At 43.2% G+C, this 19,105-nt stretch overlaps 2 protein-coding genes across 6 annotated transcripts in view; one reads left to right on the top strand and one right to left on the bottom strand.

Annotated features, from left to right (window-relative positions):
• The window catches only part of NF1 (neurofibromin 1), a 70,200-nt gene that overhangs the window by 49,840 nt on the left and 1,255 nt on the right, over nucleotides 1-19,105 (top strand). For 3 of the 5 annotated variants that reach the window (XM_080630169.1, XM_080630168.1, XM_080630167.1), the window contains 19 exons: nucleotides 5,677-6,109; nucleotides 6,332-6,672; nucleotides 7,392-7,594; nucleotides 8,303-8,496; nucleotides 8,764-8,904; nucleotides 9,124-9,403; nucleotides 10,504-10,718; nucleotides 10,920-10,981; nucleotides 11,097-11,211; nucleotides 12,043-12,144; nucleotides 13,056-13,196; nucleotides 13,514-13,640; nucleotides 13,790-13,921; nucleotides 14,454-14,589; nucleotides 15,285-15,442; nucleotides 16,338-16,460; nucleotides 17,144-17,271; nucleotides 17,955-18,055; nucleotides 18,900-19,042. In XM_080630169.1, the coding sequence (XP_080486295.1) occupies nucleotides 5,677-6,109; nucleotides 6,332-6,672; nucleotides 7,392-7,594; nucleotides 8,303-8,496; nucleotides 8,764-8,904; nucleotides 9,124-9,403; nucleotides 10,504-10,718; nucleotides 10,920-10,981; nucleotides 11,097-11,211; nucleotides 12,043-12,144; nucleotides 13,056-13,196; nucleotides 13,514-13,640; nucleotides 13,790-13,921; nucleotides 14,454-14,589; nucleotides 15,285-15,442; nucleotides 16,338-16,460; nucleotides 17,144-17,271; nucleotides 17,955-18,055; nucleotides 18,900-19,042 (3,275 nt within the window). Of the gene's footprint in view, nucleotides 1-5,676; nucleotides 6,110-6,331; nucleotides 6,673-7,391; nucleotides 7,595-8,302; nucleotides 8,497-8,763; nucleotides 8,905-9,123; nucleotides 9,404-10,503; nucleotides 10,719-10,919; nucleotides 10,982-11,096; nucleotides 11,212-12,042; nucleotides 12,145-13,055; nucleotides 13,197-13,513; nucleotides 13,641-13,789; nucleotides 13,922-14,453; nucleotides 14,590-15,284; nucleotides 15,443-16,337; nucleotides 16,461-17,143; nucleotides 17,272-17,954; nucleotides 18,056-18,899; nucleotides 19,043-19,105 lie in introns of those variants that run through there. The other 2 variants (XM_080630170.1, XM_080630171.1) reach the window with 2 other exon arrangements.
• EVI2A (ecotropic viral integration site 2A) lies at nucleotides 1,478-2,761 on the bottom strand. Its single transcript, XM_080630091.1, has one exon. It carries the CDS (start codon nucleotides 2,731-2,733, stop codon nucleotides 1,969-1,971), a length of 765 nt encoding a protein of 254 aa, XP_080486217.1. The 5' UTR covers nucleotides 2,734-2,761; the 3' UTR covers nucleotides 1,478-1,968.

The following is a 19,105-nucleotide window of genomic DNA, read 5'->3' as shown; positions in this document are numbered from 1 at the left end:
AAAAGCAACCCATATCTAATATGTCCTCGTGGCATTTTGCAAGTGTATTTCTGCCAGTGCCAAATAGCTGCTGCCAGATCCTTCTGCAGCTTCTCCCATTTCCTCCTGCTTTTCCTGTTGTACCACTCTTCTGACTGCACCAGTTCTCTTTTTCTCCCTCTCCTGCAGCAAATCCTGATCCCATGCTCACACTGTAACTCAGTTTCTTTCTGATTCCTTCATCTCACCCCATTCTTGTCAACCTTCATTGTCTCCACCGATCTTTTGCTGCAGCTCCTATCCCGTTGAAGGTTCTTTTTCCTTCCTCTTTTTCCTTCCTTCCACGGATGTGATTGTGATTCTTGCTTTTTTTGTCTGCTTTTTTCATGACACTGCTGGTTTATCCCTGTAATTTGCTGCCTACAAGCATCTTACTGTATGCAGTGTCTCACTCTTACAGACTCTTCCCTTTTGGTTCCGTACCCACCTGGCTGCGAGCAGTTTTACACCAAGTTAGATTCTCACATTTGCCATCTCAGATGCTTTTTTTAGTACATGCACAGCCTCTGCTGTTGCCCCCTGTGCTTGTGGTCATTCTGGGGAAGGAGAAGGTGACTGCAATGCAGCATCCCCCTGCGCTGCCCTTCAGCTTTGTTTCTGTCACCAGTGTGAGATGTTCCTCGGCTCATCTCCCCTAAGTACTAGTTATCGTCACTGATCTGTCACAGTTTGATCTAATTCTTTCCCTGGCCTTTCCCATCATATTTAAAACTGACATAATCCCCTGTCCTCTTCCTTCTCCGTTGCTTTTTACTTGCCCTTTCAGCCACTTTTATGGGTGATGTCATGGAATAGGAACTGGAGACTCAGTCTTAAGTCCTGAATCGTACAACCACCTCTTGTGTCAAAGATGTTTGGTACAGCTGCACAGGATGCCTGGCACTTCACCATCATGTAGTGTTAGCACATGTAACCCAAGTACAACAGATTGCGTTTGACTCAAGAAGCAGCCTGTCAAAAGCTTCTGATCTTTCCTTAAATCAACAGAGCTCTGCTATAGTAGGAGCAGACTCAGCCCTCCCCCAGATATGGAGAAGTGGAGTCTCTGAGAATAAAGAAACGAGAAGTTGTGGTGGGTTTGAAGACACTTTTGGCGTGTTGTAATCGGTTGTATTGGGACAGACTGGAGTGTGTGTCTGTGGTGCAAGACACGCCACAGCCAGTCATCAGGGGAGACCTGTACTGATCTTCAGCAAGTGGTAGAGGAATATAATATTCCAAACTGCTTTGTGTGATGTGTATGTGGAATATTTTGACTTAGAGAAGCAGTATCACGTGAGTTATTTAAAACTGGATGTTGCTGGTTTATTGCAGGTAACAAATTGAAACCGTTATCATATTCTAACATGTAATACGAATGTCCTGTCTCCACTCACAAACTCAACACAATAAATACGATTCATGTCTCAATCTGGTTCGAAAGCAATTAAGCTGGTTTCAGAAGTTCTTGATGGAAAAACCTGAAAGGGCATTTGGAGAGGGACAAGTTCCTGATGCAGTCATTGCATCAGTGGTGACTGAATTACAGCTTTCTTAAAAAAGCAGCTTGGTTTTACCACGTACACCTTATGGTGTGCTGCATTCATCACACTAACAGGCCTTTCCTTTCTTTTCCCAGTGACCCTTGAGAATGGGCAGGCTTCTGTCCTTTTTTGTTTTATCCCCTTCAGCTCCTATCACCACGAGTTCTGGTCACCGGAGTACAGCCAGTCTTGACTATGGTTTATAGAAAGCTATTTAACACAGTCTTGTTCCCTTCTAGATGTACAAGTTGCTGCAGCATTCCCACTGTGGTAGAAGGAAAACCCCTAAGATCTGAATCCAGCTTTCTTGTGTTAAAATTCATGTTACTTAAAAGTTAAGTTTCTGCCTTATATTAATGAGGTCAAAAAGGCAAGAGACAATTATGGTTTTTTCCTTGAGTATGAATTAAATCTCAACTACAAAATTGGTTAAAATGGGTTTGTGTGACTTTGATGGTGCTTTGCTTCCCTGCTTGTTGTCTGCTTCTTTAGTGAGTTTCTTGGTAGTTTCATCTTCGGTTTCCCTTGGGATCGCGGTGTCTCTCCCTGGTATCAAGTCCTGCATTATCAAGTCAGTTCCAGTTGTCTCCTTCATCCTCTGCCACGTCCCTGCAGCCATTGGCCACAAGCTGTTGGTTGCCAGGATGTCACCATTGCTCCTGGGCCTGCGTTTTCCCTGCTGAGCTTTCTTGAGATAAGACATTTTGTTGGCTAGCACGACTGTGGACAGGAATAAGAGGGTGCAGATGAGCACGAGCACTGCTATTACAATGAAGCAGATCATTATGAGAGACTTGCTGTCTTCGCAGGTTTCTTTTGTCCCTGTACTCTTGGGTTTGCTGGAATTCCTGGGTCCTCCAGTGGCAGAAGTTGCCACTGCAGTGCTGGCAGGGGAGGATGTGAGATTTTGGGCCATTGTGGAGGATAAGGATTGCGGGGTCCCTGTCTGCATTTCCAGAGTAGTCGTTTTGCTGCTGAAGTTGATGCTCAGAGGAGAATCTGTATTGGCTTTGGTTATGTTCTGGCTTCCACTTAGATTTTGGCTGGTAAGATTCCAGGTTTCATTTATAACGCTCGGATAATTGGTGTGGTTTGCACTTGTTTGCAGACACAAAGCAAAGGTTATCAGGACGGGCAAGGCAGAGTGTGGTTTGCTGCGTCTGGTCTTCATCTTCCTGTTTAGTCACCTGCAAAAATACAAATGATGGGATTTGTTTAGCAAAGGCTGGTTCTCAGAGGTTTGAGCTGGGCTTCTCAGGCAATAGCAGGCAGCAGCCTTTTAGTTAGAAAAACATGTAACAACTGCATTTTTAGTGGATGCAGGGGGTTGAGAACAGGTACTTGGTGCTCTGAAAGAACCGGTTCTCTCGAGCTTCTGACAGTTTGAGGTTTATAGAGAATGCGTGAAGACTGAAAAAGAACATGGACCAAAGGGCAAAGGGAAGTGTTCCCCACTGCCTACTCCATGATGTAGAGGCAGACTCTGTAGTTCCCCCTCTTTGATAGTTCCTCCTCTTTAAAGCTGGCCATACTACAGCTTGAGGTCCATCACTTCTGCTTTTACACAGCCAAATGAGAAACCCGTGTGCAGGTTACAGATGGCTGCTGCTGTTGCACCCACCTGGATGTGGGAAATGTAGCCGTGCATGTAAAGATGGTCAAGTGAAAAACCTCAATCTGAAATGTTCCTGTAACTGTTTTCTTTGTTCTTATTAGCACAGGTGTCAGGAGCATTTCACAAATGCCCGGGGAAATCTTTGGTCTCTCAGTCTCCTGCTTTATTATACAAAAGGCTATTTTATCACAAATGTACTTCTCCTTTTTCTCACAAACATGCTGCAGATTGTGACATTTTCTGTGGAACGCCTGAGAATGATGCAAATGGTATTACCAGTAGCATGTTCTGTCTCACATTTGTGCAGTGATCAAATCTGTACTGGTTGAGTTTGTCTGGAGGGCAGGAAACTGAGCTTTAGGTCAGCCTGATAACTAAGTTGATAACCTCAACCTTGATACTAAGTTTGATAACCTCAAAATGACAATGACAAATCAGAGAAGGAGTGAAGCACTTTGCTGCTTCCTCATCCAGTCTGCACATGTGAGACACTGTCAGAGTTTAAGGCTTATCCCATCCAGTGGCTTTCACCTGTCTCTATTAACAGAAGAAAATGTTTGCTTTGAAAGTCACAGACTGTGTTTGGTTCAAATATGAACAATGCAGAGAATGACAGAAAGGAGCAGTGCTGTTCTTATAAATGCATTTCCTTTAGGAGGTACTGCTTTCAAGGTAACACGTGTGTTTGTGGGGTTAGGTCATTCAGAAATATTCCAGACAACGCTCACTTTTATGATAGTCAGAAGCTGCCGTGCCTGCCAGAGAACTTGCTCCATTCACTCCCCAAAATCAGAGGGTGAACTTGCCTATCTTACAAACCAACCGCTGTCCTGCTGATGTCCTCCAGGAGCACGAGAGGTGACACCGCTGGCGTATGACCAGGGAACAGTGATGGGTGCCTCTCCTTATGGGACAAAGGAGCAGCAAAAGATAGAGATAACTTTGCAGCTTTTCTATGGCATACAAATAGGCTCATTCTGAGATGAATCCTTACTGCAAAGTTTGAACTAGAAACTGGTTTAGAAATCAACTGCAGCTCAGGTAGGATTTTCATCTTCACATAGTGGAGGTTGCCTCAACAGTGCCTTGTACTGTAATTTGAAAGGAAGAAAGCAAAGTCTTTCTTTGGGAACAGAACAACTTTTCACACACAGTTTCTCCATGACCTGCAGAACTGAGCTCCATTTGCCAGTATAGATCTACTCCAACTTGAATGTTACTGCCTGAGAGCTGCAGCTCTTTCTGCCTACTCCCTCGAGGGTACAACAACTCCAGTGTTAATTGTGGTGTTCAGACCAAATGTGCTTTTCTTAAAAATAAATAAACTGATGTTAAGGGCTTCACTTACAATCATGAGAGCAAAGAACTGCATTAAAGAGCTGCTTTTTCTTTTTAGCTCAGCCCTTTGTGCCTAGGTATGGACACGATCTTCTATGAGAGCTCCCTGGAATCTGCAGTAACAACAGAGCCAAGGACCGACTGTCACTGTTAATTCTTTGGAGTCTGACTGTGAATAACCTTTAACAGTACTAAAAATACAGTTACATCAGCCTCCGAATTCAGTTGGAGGTATTTGTACAGGGTGTTTCTGAGTCACCTGAACTTCTTAAGAAATACTTCTGCAGGCAGTTTTCTGCAACATCTTAGAAACTTCTAAGGGGGACTTACAATAAGAGAAAGAAAACCTGCACTTACCTTGCCAAGATGTAGTCAAAAGAAGATTGGTGTTTCAGGTATTTAGTCCTTGAACAATAAAGTTCCTTTGGGTGTGCATTTGCTGTTAGGATGCAAACGACCATTCACACAGAGCGAGTCAGTTTAGGCAGCGCTGGTATTTTTTAAGCAAATCTGTAACTGAAATTATACGTCGTTTAAGTGGAGAACTAAAACCACAGAGATGACACACTTCCTTTTTGTAACAACTCTGCCATGACACAGTAGAGGGGGAAAACACCAACTTGCCCAGATTAGCTCTCAGAACAACAGGAAGTAACAGAAAAGGGAAGAGAGTCTCTTTGGCAGAGAAACATTCTACCTTCATGAAATCTATCTCCTCAGTTGCCCTGTGCCCTGGTGCTTTACCTGAGATGTTCCCAAGAGCAGTGTCCCAGCACACTGAAAACTACATCCGTGCTGACAGTATTTATTACCTCCTTCTGCAGACAGTCACTTTGCCTTGAAGGAGTGGAGTTAATGCTAGCTTGAAACAGTGGCAGGTATTTGAAGTACCTCAGATGTCCACGAGATGTTGAGTTTGATTTTCCGTTAATCCTCCCCGATAGACTTTTGTCTGGCGTGTTGACTCTGGAGACTTGGTTTTGGCTGATGCAGGGTCCAGTCTCCTGAGATTCAGAGAGTCATTAAATGGGAACAAAAAGGTTCTTAATATTTTCTGTTATGTGAAGTCCCAAGTCAACTTCGTGATACTGGGCACTAACCTTGGAGTTAGCGTGAGCCATGGCACGCAAACCCAACTGTGTCTGCCTTGTTCTCTTACAGATTCAAGACTGGTCAGATCAATGGAGATCTGCTGATCTACCACGTGCTGCTGACTCTGAAGCCATACTATGCAAAGCCATATGAGATTGTGGTGGACCTCACTCACGCTGGCCCCAGTAATCGCTTTAAAACAGACTTTCTTTCTAAATGGTTTGTAGTTTTTCCAGGCTTTGCTTATGAAAATGTCTCAGCAGTTTTTATTTATAACTGTAACTCTTGGGTCAGAGAATACACCAAATACCATGAAAGGCTCTTGACAGGTTTGAAAGGAAGCAAAAGGCTTATTTTCATAGACTCTCCAGGGAAACTGGCCGAGCACATCGAACACGACCAGCAGAAACTCCCAGCAGCTACCTTGGCTTTGGAGGAGGATTTGAAAGTATTTCACAATGCTCTCAAACTGGCTCACAAAGACACCAAAGTCTCTATTAAAGTAAGTCCTTCCAATGCTGTTCCTAGTGGATTGATACATTTTCATAAGGATTTGAATAGGATTTTACTGTCTCTTAATTCTCCTCTCCTGTCTTGAGGAGAAAACACAAGTTATTAGTATGCCTCTTTAGGGAGTGTGCATTTATAACATCGGAGGTGTCAGACTTTTCTCTCTGCACTGGTAACAGTAGGTGCTGAACCACTTTTCTGTTCTCTTCCTAAGGTTGGGTCGACCGCTGTGCAGGTGACATCAGCAGAACGAACAAGAGTCCTGGGACAAACAGTGTTTCTAAATGACATCTACTATGCCTCTGAGATCGAGGAAATATGTCTTGTGGATGAGAATCAGTTTACATTGACCATTGCCAACCAGGGCACACCGCTCACCTTCATGCATCAGGAGTGTGAAGCCATTGTCAGGTCCATCATTCACATACGGACGCGGTGGGAGCTCTCACAACCAGACTCCATCCCCCAGCACACCAAAATTCGCCCCAAGGATGTCCCTGGGACGCTGCTGAACATCGCGCTGCTCAACCTGGGGAGCTCCGACCCCAGCCTGCGGTATGAACCTTTTACATTAACATCAAAGTGTGGATCCTTTCGAGGCTTTTCTCAGTGTGAGCAAGTCTGACTTGAACAGAATGATTTCTCTTTTACCACGGCTCCATAAAATGTACAGTTAATTTAAGTACGCTTGAGTTTTCTATAGAGGAAGAAAGGCATGTGCACTGTCACAGTTACTGGAGGTGTGTAGGAAGCTTAATTTCTCTTTATAAGGAGAAATACTGCTTTCCAATGTATGTTTGTTAGGTACATCTGATTTCCATGGTGTTGAACTTGTTTAACACCGTGGGAGCTGCCGCTATAGAGTAGGCTCTCAGTGGTGGCACAAAGCACTGCCTCTGCCTGCGGGCCATGGTGGTCTCTCTCCTCCCAGCAGCTCAGGTGCACATGGAAATACATAGAATTTCCTGGAGCTGAATGCTGTTCTGAGAATTCCAGTCCCAAGTCCTTCAAGCACAGTCTTTAACTTCATCAGGAATTGTTTAAAGCAAGTGGAGGAGTAATTTCTTTCATCACTTCAAGGCAAATGTTTTTGTCTCTGAGTCTTAACTAGTGCAGGGAAAAAAGTTCAGGATTTAAATGTAATCTCTTGCATAGCAGGATTGCTGTGAGTTGTCAAATGTCAGTAATATCACTGTGGTGCCTTGGTGTAATGCATGTCTTTTAATACATGTCCAAGAGAACTCTTACAAGTCACATTGCTTGCTTTGTTACAGGTCTGCTGCCTATAATCTTCTATGTGCCTTAACATGTACCTTTAATTTAAAGATTGAGGGCCAGTTACTGGAAACGTCAGGACTGTGTATTCCTGCCAACAACACACTATTTATTGTATCTATTAGTAAGACTCTTGCAGCTAATGAGCCCCACCTCACCTTAGAGTTCCTGGAAGAGTGCATTTCTGGATTCAGCAAGTCTAGTAAGTACCACCAGTGTTCCTTCATGCTTTGCAACTTCGAAGTTAACATGAAAACCAGTTCCACTGCACATCTTCATTTAGAGGCTCAAGTTCATTCAGAGAGATCACAGTCCAGGTTGTTAGTTTTGTATCGCTGTTGATAGTTTTGCACAGTGAGTGCTTTGGCCAGATCTCTGTCAGGCTGTTTTTAATTGACCAGGAGTAGAGAATATTGCAGAATGAGAATCAAAATTTGAACTCTAGAATATACACAGAAGAGTTACAGGGCTCTTTAGTCCTATCAAGATCAATCTCTTCAGGTTGACTATATCTCTCAGTTGGACATCTGGTTCTGCTGAACTGCTTATTACTGGGGAAAAAAGGATGGCAAAATACAGCTCTGCCTTTACTGTTGGAAGCTGTTTGGAATACATTCTCAAGATTAAAAAGAGATTATCTTAAATACCCCTGCCTAATCCTGACTGTTCACATCTTTGTCACATCTATTAGTAAGATATTAAATGTCAGCATCTCCTTGCCAGATTGCAACCAGTTTCTTGGATGTTGTTAACAGAGTGCGTTTCTTTCTGAAGCTTCTCTGCTTGCCCAGTGTTATTTGCTCAGCTCTGATAGTGATTATTTTGGACAATAAAACTGAAAGGAAAAGTGCTCACAAATAATTGTTTGCTTATAAATAGAGACCAGTGTTGATTCTGTGCTTTACTGCAGGTATTGAACTGAAGCACCTCTGTCTGGAGTACATGACTCCCTGGCTGTCCAACCTGGTGCGGTTCTGCAAACACAACGATGATGCCAAGCGCCAGCGGGTCACAGCCATTCTTGATAAGCTCATAACGATGACAATAAACGAGAAGCAGATGTACCCTTCCATCCAAGCCAAGATATGGGGAAGTCTTGGACAGGTACAAGTTCTGCAGAATCTATTGCATTATAAATAAAAGTAGTACAAACTGAATTATAGTTTCTCTGCAGTTCTGCAGCATTGTGATCTGGAGTAAAACTTGGTAGAGCTTTACACCTCTAAAATATAGTAGGCTTTTCTCCAGAAGGATAACAAATCACTATGATTGTTATGCATCTTAAAAAGGAATGATTGCTGATTTAACAGGCTGTTTACTGTGGAAAAAAGTTCACCTGACTGATCAAACGGAATTTATTGTCTCTAACAGATAACGGATCTCCTTGATGTCGTGCTGGACAGCTTTATCAAGACCAGTGCCACAGGAGGTTTAGGCTCCATAAAGGCTGAGGTTATGGCAGACACGGCTGTAGCACTCGCTTCAGGAAATGTAAAGCTGGTTTCAAGCAAAGTGAGTTCCCCTTTTGCCTTGATTTTCTTTTATATAAGAAATCTTATCTAATAATGTGACAGAAGCTTTTTGATAACTCAGTACAGGCAGTAATGCAAAGAACATGATAAAACAGGTTCCAAGCAATAGAATAATCCCCATATGAAGTTGTAATGGGGTTTATCGAAATTTGAGCTGTGCTTTTCCTTTAAGTAAAACAAAACTGTTCCTTGTTTTCAGGTGATTGGGAGGATGTGTAAAATAATCGACAAGACTTGTCTGTCTCCAACTCCTACTCTGGAGCAGCACCTGATGTGGGATGACATCGCTATTCTAGCACGCTACATGCTGATGCTCTCCTTCAACAATTCTCTGGATGTGGCAGCACATCTCCCCTACCTCTTCCACGTGGTCACTTTGTTGGTGGCCACTGGTCCCCTTTCTCTCAGAGCTTCCACTCACGGTCTCGTCATCAACATCATTCATTCTCTCTGCACTTGCTCCCAGCTTCACTTCAGTGGTAAGGGTTTCCAGTTAAGCTGATTGCTCCTTCATTTGTTTGAGAAATATTGGAGTTATCTTTGCACTGTTCTGAGAGTTTGAAAATCCCGTGGTGTGGTTCAGCTTGCTGAGGGTATGAGCTACAACAAACGAGTTTGGTGTTAAAACTGACTGTCTGGTTTAGAGCAGGTGCATAATGTGAGTTGTTTGTATAACAGGCTTTAGAAAAAAGAAAGTACCAGCAAAATCCTGTGATGCAGAGAAAGAAGAAAATAAGGTCTGTGCTAAAAGTGGCTGATGTGCATCTTTTGAGTGATTGCATAATGTGGTAACAAAAATACCAATTACATAAGGGAATTGTGAAACTATACTGTTAAGACAGGTATTTTGCGTGCTGCTCTTTTAGCAGTCCTATAATAATTGATGTAAGCAGATAGGTAGCTGTCACTTCTTAGCACAGAGTGTAAAACCAGGCAGGAAAAAGTCAAAGTTTATGTAATCTTTTTATGATCTGAAAGCTCATTTTATATCTATATATACTGACAGTGAGTGTGTGAATGCACATATGTGTATGTATATAAAAAGAAAAGCTCTAATTTGATGTGGAGAGAGAAGGGCAACCCTTCCTGTTCAGAGGATGAATTGGAAGTGCACTGAAATGAACTGGAAGTTCAGAACTGTAAAAATACTCAGTGCAGGGAGCAGGGCTGTCATTTTCCTCTGAGTTAAGTGGCTTCTTCAGTGCCAGAGCCAAAAGCAGCATTTGATTGCAGCTTGAACTTACAGCACGGTTGGTATTTCAGAGCAGGAGCTCTCCAGGTTCCCATTTTATGAATCAGTGTGAGGAGAAGTCTCACAGAACCACATCTTTAAAGGAGCTTCTTTCAACCTGTTTTTAGAATACACCATCCCAGTGGCTGGCTTCAACAGTCTGTGCAACAGACCAAGGTGGTTGTGGGGTACGGTGGGGGAAGTAGCAAAGAAAAGAGTGATGGAATATGCAGAGTGACCTACAGGATGATGATCTGCTTTGGTGTTCCTGGGTGGGTGAGATGCAGTGGTTGCAACATGGGTTGAATTTCAGTGCTTTCAATCTAATACTAAACATTCCTTCCTCAGAGGAGACCAAGCAAGTTTTAAGGCTGAGCTTGACCGAGTTCTCTCTGCCCAAGTTCTATTTGCTGTTTGGAATCAGCAAAGTGAAGTCGGCTGCGGTCATCGCGTTCCGCTCCAGCTACCGAGACAGGTCCTTCTCTCCCGGCTCCTATGAAAGGGAGACTTTTGCCCTGACCTCATTGGAAACTGTTACTGAGGCATTGCTGGAGATCATGGAGGTACGTGGGTCAAAGCAAATAACCCCTGAGGGCCAGTGACACTGCTTGTGCTTCCTGCGGGTGAGTGGTGTAGGGATGCTCTTCCCAGCATGTGGTAAGGGATATTAAAGTACTTGACTTGGGAGAACTGCTCTGACTGCAGAGTCTGAATTTTAAAAGTACTTCATGTTACACATATTCAAACAATATAATTCTTTTTAGGCATGTATGAGGGATATTCCAACATGCAAGTGGCTGGACCAGTGGACTGAACTAGCTCAAAAGTATGTGACAGCTCTAAGATCATAACCCCTGCCTGCCTGAGAGCACACCTAAAACTGAGCTTCTCCTTACGCAGCCTGGCTGTTGTCTCTTCATTAACGCTCTGTTTCCTCACAGGTTTGCATTCCAGTATAACCCATCGCTGCAGCCGAGAGCACTTGTTGTCTTTGGCTGCATAAGTAAGCGTGTGTCTCATGGACAAATAAAGCAAATAATCCGGATCCTTAGCAAGGTATGTGGGTCTGTGTCTGTTTTCCTGCATGGCTCCTAAATAGCTATTTCAGCTATTTTTAGCTTTATCTTCCCATCAAATACAGAACTCAGTATAATTTGAGGATAAATCTATTTTTCCAAGGCTGTTGTTTTATGGAACTGACTGGTTGGAAATGCACTTCATGTAGACCAAGCTTTTTATTTTAAATCAATTTGGTGGCAGTAAGTTTTGTCACTGCTGTGACTCCTCAAGTAACAGTGGCTGTCAGTCTTGAGTTTATGATTTGAGATGATGAGATGGATGGAGAAGTTGCTATTTAAATAAACGAGGAATGTTCTGTTAAGGCATTTGGCTGCATGCACATGATTCACATCTTCCTTGTTTTTAGAGGCAGTTAATAACCTAATGTGTTATAAATAAATGCAATAAAGAGCAGGACAGTCACTTAAGAAAACTTTGAGCAGACTGCCTCGCTTGGTGCTGGTGCTCCATGTTCCCTGAAGAAGGCTGCATTCCATAACACGGACACCCTGTGCTAAATGTGTTTCCTTTAAGCATTTTTTGAAGTTTATGTCCATAAAACTCTTAATTTGGACAGAAGAGAGGCTCTCTAATCCTCGCACCCTTACTTTTTAAACACACATTGTGCAGTTGCTTTCAGCAGTGCCTGTATCACTTCTGTGTAAATCTCCATCTGGAAAAGTTCTTGAGAGTTGGTTTAGAATGAGCTCAAGCTTTGTAAGCTCATTGAGAGTAACAATTATTTAGAGCTTTGATCCTGTTTTTACAAAGCAGAATCTAATTATGGGTTTATTTTTAATTACTTTTTTCTTTTCCCTCTACACAAAGGGGCTCGAGAGCTGTTTAAAGGGGCCTGATAATTACAATAGCCAAGTTCTGATAGAAGCTACAGTTATAGCCCTCACCAAGCTGCAGCCTCTTCTTAACAAGGTAAAAAGCTGGGGTTTTAGAGTTAGCAGAGAACATAGTTTGTAAATGAAAAATACAATTATGGGTATAATCTTACCAAAACAAGTGAATGTTGGGGCGTCTGAAGTTCACCCTTCACTGCCCAAATGCTACAGATGGGCAGTGTCAGATGTTTCCACGTGGGACCTGTGCAATGGCTTTAAAAACACCTCAGCCTGAGCTCTTCTGCTCCATCAGCCACAGCACTGATGGAGCACAGGCTGGCTGCGGCTGTCTGAAGGTTCTCAGCCTTGGCTCTCAGTGTTTGCTTGCCAGTACAGGCCTGTCAGGGCATGGCTTGTAGTAAATGTCAGCCTGCTCTGATTTGCCACTAGCTTGGCCATCTGTATGGTGCTTTCAAGTTCATGATACGAGCAGCATTCCAGTAGGTATTCCAGTAGTGAAGAGCCTTAGGCACCTACTATTAGTACCTAAACCTTATTCCTAGAAAAATCTGCTGCTCGAGACCCCAAGGTCTGCATCCGTCCTGTGTGCTTTTTTGATCTGGAGTAGAAATTGCCTGGCCAGTTTTGTGTGCAGAGTTGCAATCCATTTTCAACGTGTGCTTTCAATCTGAGGACAGGTTTCTGTTCAGTCTGGTGTGAGGTATGATGTGTCTGACGTGTTGTGCGCAAGGGAAGGAGTACAAGAGAGAAGGAATGGCTTAGGGGGAAATAAAAGGCTTGAAATTAATTCACTTTCTACCATTCACCTGTTAAGTGCATGGAGACGACAGGTTCATACAAACATCTGTGTGTTGGAGTGGATGTGGCTGAGGACAGGACTGGCTACAGGAAGGGTTGTAATGATGTACAAACCCGTGTGTCAGTCCCATTTGTCTTTCATTTACAGGATCTGACTTGAAAATCGTGGCTTTCTCTCTTTCCCTCCAGGACTCACCAATGCACAAGGCCCTCTTCTGGGTAGCCATGGCAGTGCTGCAGCTGGATGAAGTAAACCTGTACTCAGCAGGTACAGCCCTGCTTGAGCAGAATCTGCACACCCTGGACAGCCTTCGAGTATTCAACGACAAGGTGAGCTGTTAGCGACCAGCTCTGACTGACACTGGGTTTGTGTGAGCAGTTACATCTGTTAATACAGGAGAAAAACACAACTCTTGTCCTCCTGGACACTGGGTAAGCAACTAAAACTGCCATTTGCATTAGGAATTGTTTCATTTGGATAATACCAACAGTAAAACTACGATGTATGTAATTGTGTTCTGAACTAGAACAGAAATGTACAGGTGTGTTGTGTTCAAAGGTGTGTTTGGTGTTTCAGTGTAAGCTCTTGTAAAAAGAGCACCTTGAGCTATCATGAGCAGCTCTTGGGTTTTCTTTTTCCTGGTCAGAGCCCGGAAGAGGTGTTCATGGAGATCAGGAGACCCCTCGAGTGGCACTGCAAGCAGATGGACCATTTTGTTGGGTTGAATTTCAACTCCAACTTCAACTTTGCACTAGTGGGACACCTCCTGAAGGGTAAGAACACATCTTGCATCTTCTGTTAGAGTTGTGCTTCCTTACCCTTCATGTGAAGTGTCCTGAGAACGTGCTAATGAACATACTAATGTTTCATAAATATGCATTGAACATTAAATACAGTATTTGGTTTTTACCCCATTTCTTAGGGTACAGGCACCCTTCTCCTACCACTGTAGCAAGAACTGTGAGGATTTTACACACACTACTAGCTCTGGTTAACAAGCACAGGAACTGTGACAAGTTTGAGGTGAACACCCAGAGTGTGGCTTACCTGGCAGGTAAAATCAGACAAACCAATGTTGTTCTCAGTTTGTGCTGACTGAAAATGAATGGGTTCTTGTGGGAATTCTTATGGGTTTAGTTTGATAAAATGGTACCAACTTGAAGGACACTTGTAACTGGGGGTGGACAAGGGGCTGGGCTAGGCTGGGGTGCATCGGAGACAGTGTCTGGGGGGCCGAAGGCTTCGCCCGCAGGGGAGCGGCTGTGCAGCAATGGAAACCCCTCAGGAAGGCTGAAGGTTTCTTGGTTTAAGCACTGCAGTGTGTGCCTTACAGTGTTCCAGTTCCTCGTGATCTACAAACAGAAACCGTGACCATGTGAGGGCAAGTGTTTAAGTCATGTAATTGTGACCGGATGGGGATTAGCATTCTTTTTAAATGACCTGCTTTGAATCAGAACAAAGACGACCCCTGGGACGGAACCACTCCGCACTGCAATGCACACAGGAGGAGTTTGAAGTGGGTGGAATGTTGCCTGCCTTCGGCGTTGCCTCTGCAAAACTTACAGTGACTCTCTCTGGCTTTTCAGCTTTGCTGACAGTGTCTGAGGAAGTTCGAAGTCGCTGCAGCCTAAAGCACAGGAAGTCTCTCTTGTTGACAGACGTTTCAATGGAGAATGTTCCCATGGATACCTACCCCATCCATCACAGTGACACTAGCTATAGGTTGGTTGTCTAACTTTTAGATATTTCACATACATTTCAATGTCTGTTTCCTTTAATAAATTATCCAAAGGTAACCTGCATTCTGTTGAAAACTCAGCCACAGAAATTTGGGTATCAAAACTCATATAGATTTAATTCTGAGGTCTGTAAAGCTATTGCAGAGCTTAACTGCTTTGGAGGTTGTTAAACTCTTTGCTAACATCTTTCTACAAGACCTAATTTCATCTCATTTATATTTTAGAAGAAAATTTTATTTGTCCTTTTATAAGTAGTCACTTTAGCCTTGTCATTGGAAAATCTCAACACCTGAGAGCCTGTTTATATGCAGCACAGATATAAGCTGAGAAACCCACCTCAAAGTGATGGGGAGAGCCAGTTTCTCTCAATGGGGGGCACTTTACTCAGTGTCTCTCTTCTCAGCATCCAGTTTCATCTTGCCTTGTAGGCTGATTCGCTTGTCTTCTTTTCATTGCTTTATTGTTTATCTCTTCAGCATTACATTCATATCAGATTGTTAGTCTTCACTAGTCAGCTTTGCAAGCAAAGTAATTACTATTTCTTTATATGTGTTTTGGGGAGATTAACCTGTTAGGAGAGATGGGTTTAATACAGGATAGTTTGGCTATTTGAACAATTTATGCCTAAACACGCACAGTTTTAAAGATTTTTTTAATTGAATTTCTCTGCACTTTCAGGACACTAAAGGAAAACCAACCCTGGTCATCACCAAAGGGGTCAGACAGACACCTGGCTGCCAGTTACCCGACAGTGGGACAGATAAGCCCTCGAACACGAAAATCCATGAGTTTGGATATGGGGCAGCCGTCACAAGCGAACACTAAAAAGCTTCTAGGTTATTCACATAACTAATTCACTCCTTTGTCTGCAGAGTACCCCAGGGAGTGTTACTGGCCAGACATTATACTTGTATTTGTTCTGACTTTAAATGCTTATTCTCTATGCAGAGGAATGTGTGCAGTTCCGACAAAGTATGATAACAGAACACTGTCCAGTTAAAGAGGACTAACTCAGTTCTTTTGGTCACAAAGGGGGAAAGCAAAAGTGACACTCAAAATATGTGGAGGAAAAAGGGAAATAAGGAAGAAAAAAAGATGCTCCAGACACTAAAGAGTCACAGTGCCAGTGCTCTGCCACCAGCCCTCTTTCACCAAAACCAAGAAGCCGAATACCTTAGCTTAGCTGCTGTGTTGAGTTCTCTGTCTTCTGCTAGAAGAGAGGGTCCCAAAACATTTTAGATGTTTTGTAAGCAATCTGATTTTCATTCCTGGCTTCTCAGTGCCTCCTGTGTACAAGCAAAGTGTCAGTGTCAGAGAAACAAGATGAGTTGCTTGGTGTAACTTGTGGGTACCCTTTACATTCTGTGGTGTACGTGGAAGAAGAGGAGGGTTATTTCATTATGATCCTGTTACTGCTTCCTTTTCGGTAGTCACATTTTGGCATGTTTATTGGATGTGATGTGGTGACCAGGAAACCATAGCATGCCCCAGCATACATCTCTGAGTAAACTGCATGCTTCCCTCATACATACTGTGAAGCATTTTGGAACCTGTGATGGAGAGCGGCATGGTGTGATCGTATTTTCTTTACCATCCCTGAAAATGGTGAAAACATCCCCAGATTCCTGTCAATGCGTTGTAGATAGGAGAGTAGCGTGGCCAGAAAATCAGGAAAAGGTAGAATATGGATCTAGGTTTAATGTTTTTAATTTCCTGATAAATTGTTTTTAGGTACAAGGAAAAGTTTTGACCATTTGATATCGGACACAAAGGCTCCTAAAAGGCAAGACATGGAATCTGGAATCACAACGCCTCCCAAAATGAGGAGAGTAGCCGAAAATGATTATGAAATGGGTGAGAAACAGGACTAACATTTTCAGAATAATACTAATTATAAATGCTTTGTATGCACATACAAAGAATTCTTTCTAAATTCAGTGTTTATTTGCCTAGGACACTACAAGGTAAGGGAGAAATATCTGTCTCAGCAGTGGCTTCTGGAGAGCAAAGTCTTCCTATCACTAGCAACTGAGGTTTGAATTAGAGTTGCTCAGTTTGCAGCTGTAAAGCTGTACATGCAGGAGTGGACTGAAATAAACCAAATCTGGCTTTTTCTGAGCTAACAAACCCGAGCTGCAAATTCCTGCAGGAGATGGAACGTGACCTAATGCCTCGAATGCCTCTCTTCATCGTCTCCCACATCTGCTTCCTGTGCCCCCACCCCCAATTGCAATGCAAGACCAGGGTTCTGCTCTCGTGTCTGATGGCAGCCTGCTGCCAGAGCCGGAACGTGGGACTTGCCACCCCTGGGCCTGTATTTCACTGATGAGGAAATTGGGGTTATTGTTGACCATTTGATAACACATCCCATGGAACGGTCCAGTGCTGCCAGCATTCCAGCGTAGCTGTTGCTTTCCTACCTTACGAATGCTGGTGACCTCAAAGTTTGCATATGACCAAGTTCATTGTGCAAGAGCTGGTTCTGTTTTGGTTGGGGTTGTGTTTGCTTTGGATGAGTTGCTCTTTTTATCTGGCAGAAACCCAGAGAATATCACCACAGCAGCACCCGCATCTCCGAAAGGTTTCTGTGTCCGAGTCGAATGTCCTGCTAGATGAAGAAGTCCTGACTGACCCCAAAATACAAGCGCTGCTGCTTACGGTTCTTGTAAGGTTCCTTTCTGTCTATTCGCTGTTATTGTCTGAGACTGTTACGTTATGCATGCTCCTTGCAGTGTTTCCAGCTTCACAGGGATCAGCATCCCTGTGATGTGCAAGTCGATTCTTTTGATCCAGCTTTCTAGGGATCACCATTAGAAATGTGTTTAAAGAGCAAATACTGAATTTTCATTACTCCATCTTGCCTTGTAGAACTTGTCCAACAATTGTCCCTTTTTTCCTGGCAGCTTATTATCACAGACTAATTTTATATGATAAAATGATACTAATACATTATACTTGTAAAGTCAAGAAGTGCAAGCTGTTGGAATCCCAGCGTAATTCAGTTTTTCAATGATTAACTGTTAATAGAGGTACAGTATGATGATGCTTTCTACAGCTGGACCAGTCCAGTCGCCATTCCTGAGGTAATTCAGACAGATTCAGTTGCCTGCTTTTGACAAAAAACAATTAGCTAAATATTTATCAAAACAGAAGCCATTGCCAACTGGTTTTATTTCCTATATACACACAAAATGACTTGGTTCCATGTCCAGAGAGGACACAAATGAATCTTTTGTAATGCTGCTTTCTGCTATTCAGAAATCTTAAAACCTTAAACTACAGCAACAAAGCCTGTGTATAACTACTCGGATTCCAAGTGTGCTCATTTAATCCTTTTTCATGTAACAGGCCACATTAGTGAAGTACACTACGGATGAGTTTGACCAGCGGATTCTGTACGAGTATTTAGCAGAAGCCAGCGTTGTCTTCCCAAAGGTCTTTCCTGTTGTGTAAGTATCCAACACTCTGTTCATGGGGACTCTCAACTTGGCCCTTCCTTTAAAAGGTCTGCACCGGACATATGAGGGACTTACTCATCTGTCCACAGCTTGCTGGGACAAATGTCCATAGCAATTTGAGGATTGTCCTTTTCCCCTATGGTAAACTAATCCAGTGTTCTTCCTAGACCAGGCCTCCTCAGGTACCACTGCTGCTGCTGGTGCTTCACCCCAGTCACACTCAGGTTTTGTACTTAGCACTCCATGTGCCAGTCAAAACTGATTCAAAGCACAGGTCAGGACACTCTGGTATTTCTTCAGATACCTGTTAAAAGTAGTATTTGCTGGAGTCAGTCTACGTCAGAGAAACCCAACCATCGGGACTTCAGAGGAGCAGACTTTTAAAGCTGACCTGAGCATGATGTAAAAATCATGCTGCGGTTTTCTGGCTTTATAAATGGGCAAAGCACATACAAGTTGTGTAAGTTACTGAAACCACGGTTATAAGTAAGTGGCATTTGTATTAACAAAGCCCAGTGAGGGAACACTGCCACAGGGTGAAAAAGCTGCTTGAAACTGCAGCTCTGAAGTTCCCAAATCCAGTGAATTGTTTTTTGGTTGAGCATAATGAAACTCTTTGCAATGTAAAGTGTGAGGTGAATGCTTCAGTGGGGCACCTTGTGAGTGCAGTCCTTTGGGAGCGTTACACTGAACACGGGTAGGAATTGCGTTGTACTTCTGAAGTCACCGAGGTTTTGAAAATCCCACCTTAGCTGCTGTTTGCTAAAGTCATTTGGGAACTGCGGCTGGTTTGTGTTTAAGGAACAAAAAATAAACTGCTTCTCTTCTTCTTCAGGCACAATTTGCTGGATTCCAAGATCAATACCCTCCTGTCGCTGTGCCAGGATCCAAACTTGCTGAATCCAATCCATGGGATCGTTCAGAGCGTTGTCTACCATGAAGAGTCGCCGCCCCAATACCAAACTTCTTACCTCCAGAGTAAATACCTTTCCTTGGGTTTAAAAGCAGCCATATTTGAAGTTAGATTTACTGCTGACAGTG

Source organism: Psittacula echo, assembly GCF_963264785.1.
Source record: "Psittacula echo genome assembly, chromosome: 15".
In the NCBI taxonomy this organism is placed as follows: domain Eukaryota; kingdom Metazoa; phylum Chordata; class Aves; order Psittaciformes; family Psittacidae; genus Psittacula; species Psittacula echo.
Note: the sequence above shows the minus strand (reverse complement) of the source record. Positions and strands in the feature narration are given on the sequence as shown.

Excerpts from the sequence above, each read along its gene's own strand:
- EVI2A (XM_080630091.1), bottom strand. The coding sequence starts at position 2,733 with ATGAAGACCAGACGCAGCAAACCACACTCTGCCTTGCCCGTCCTGATA.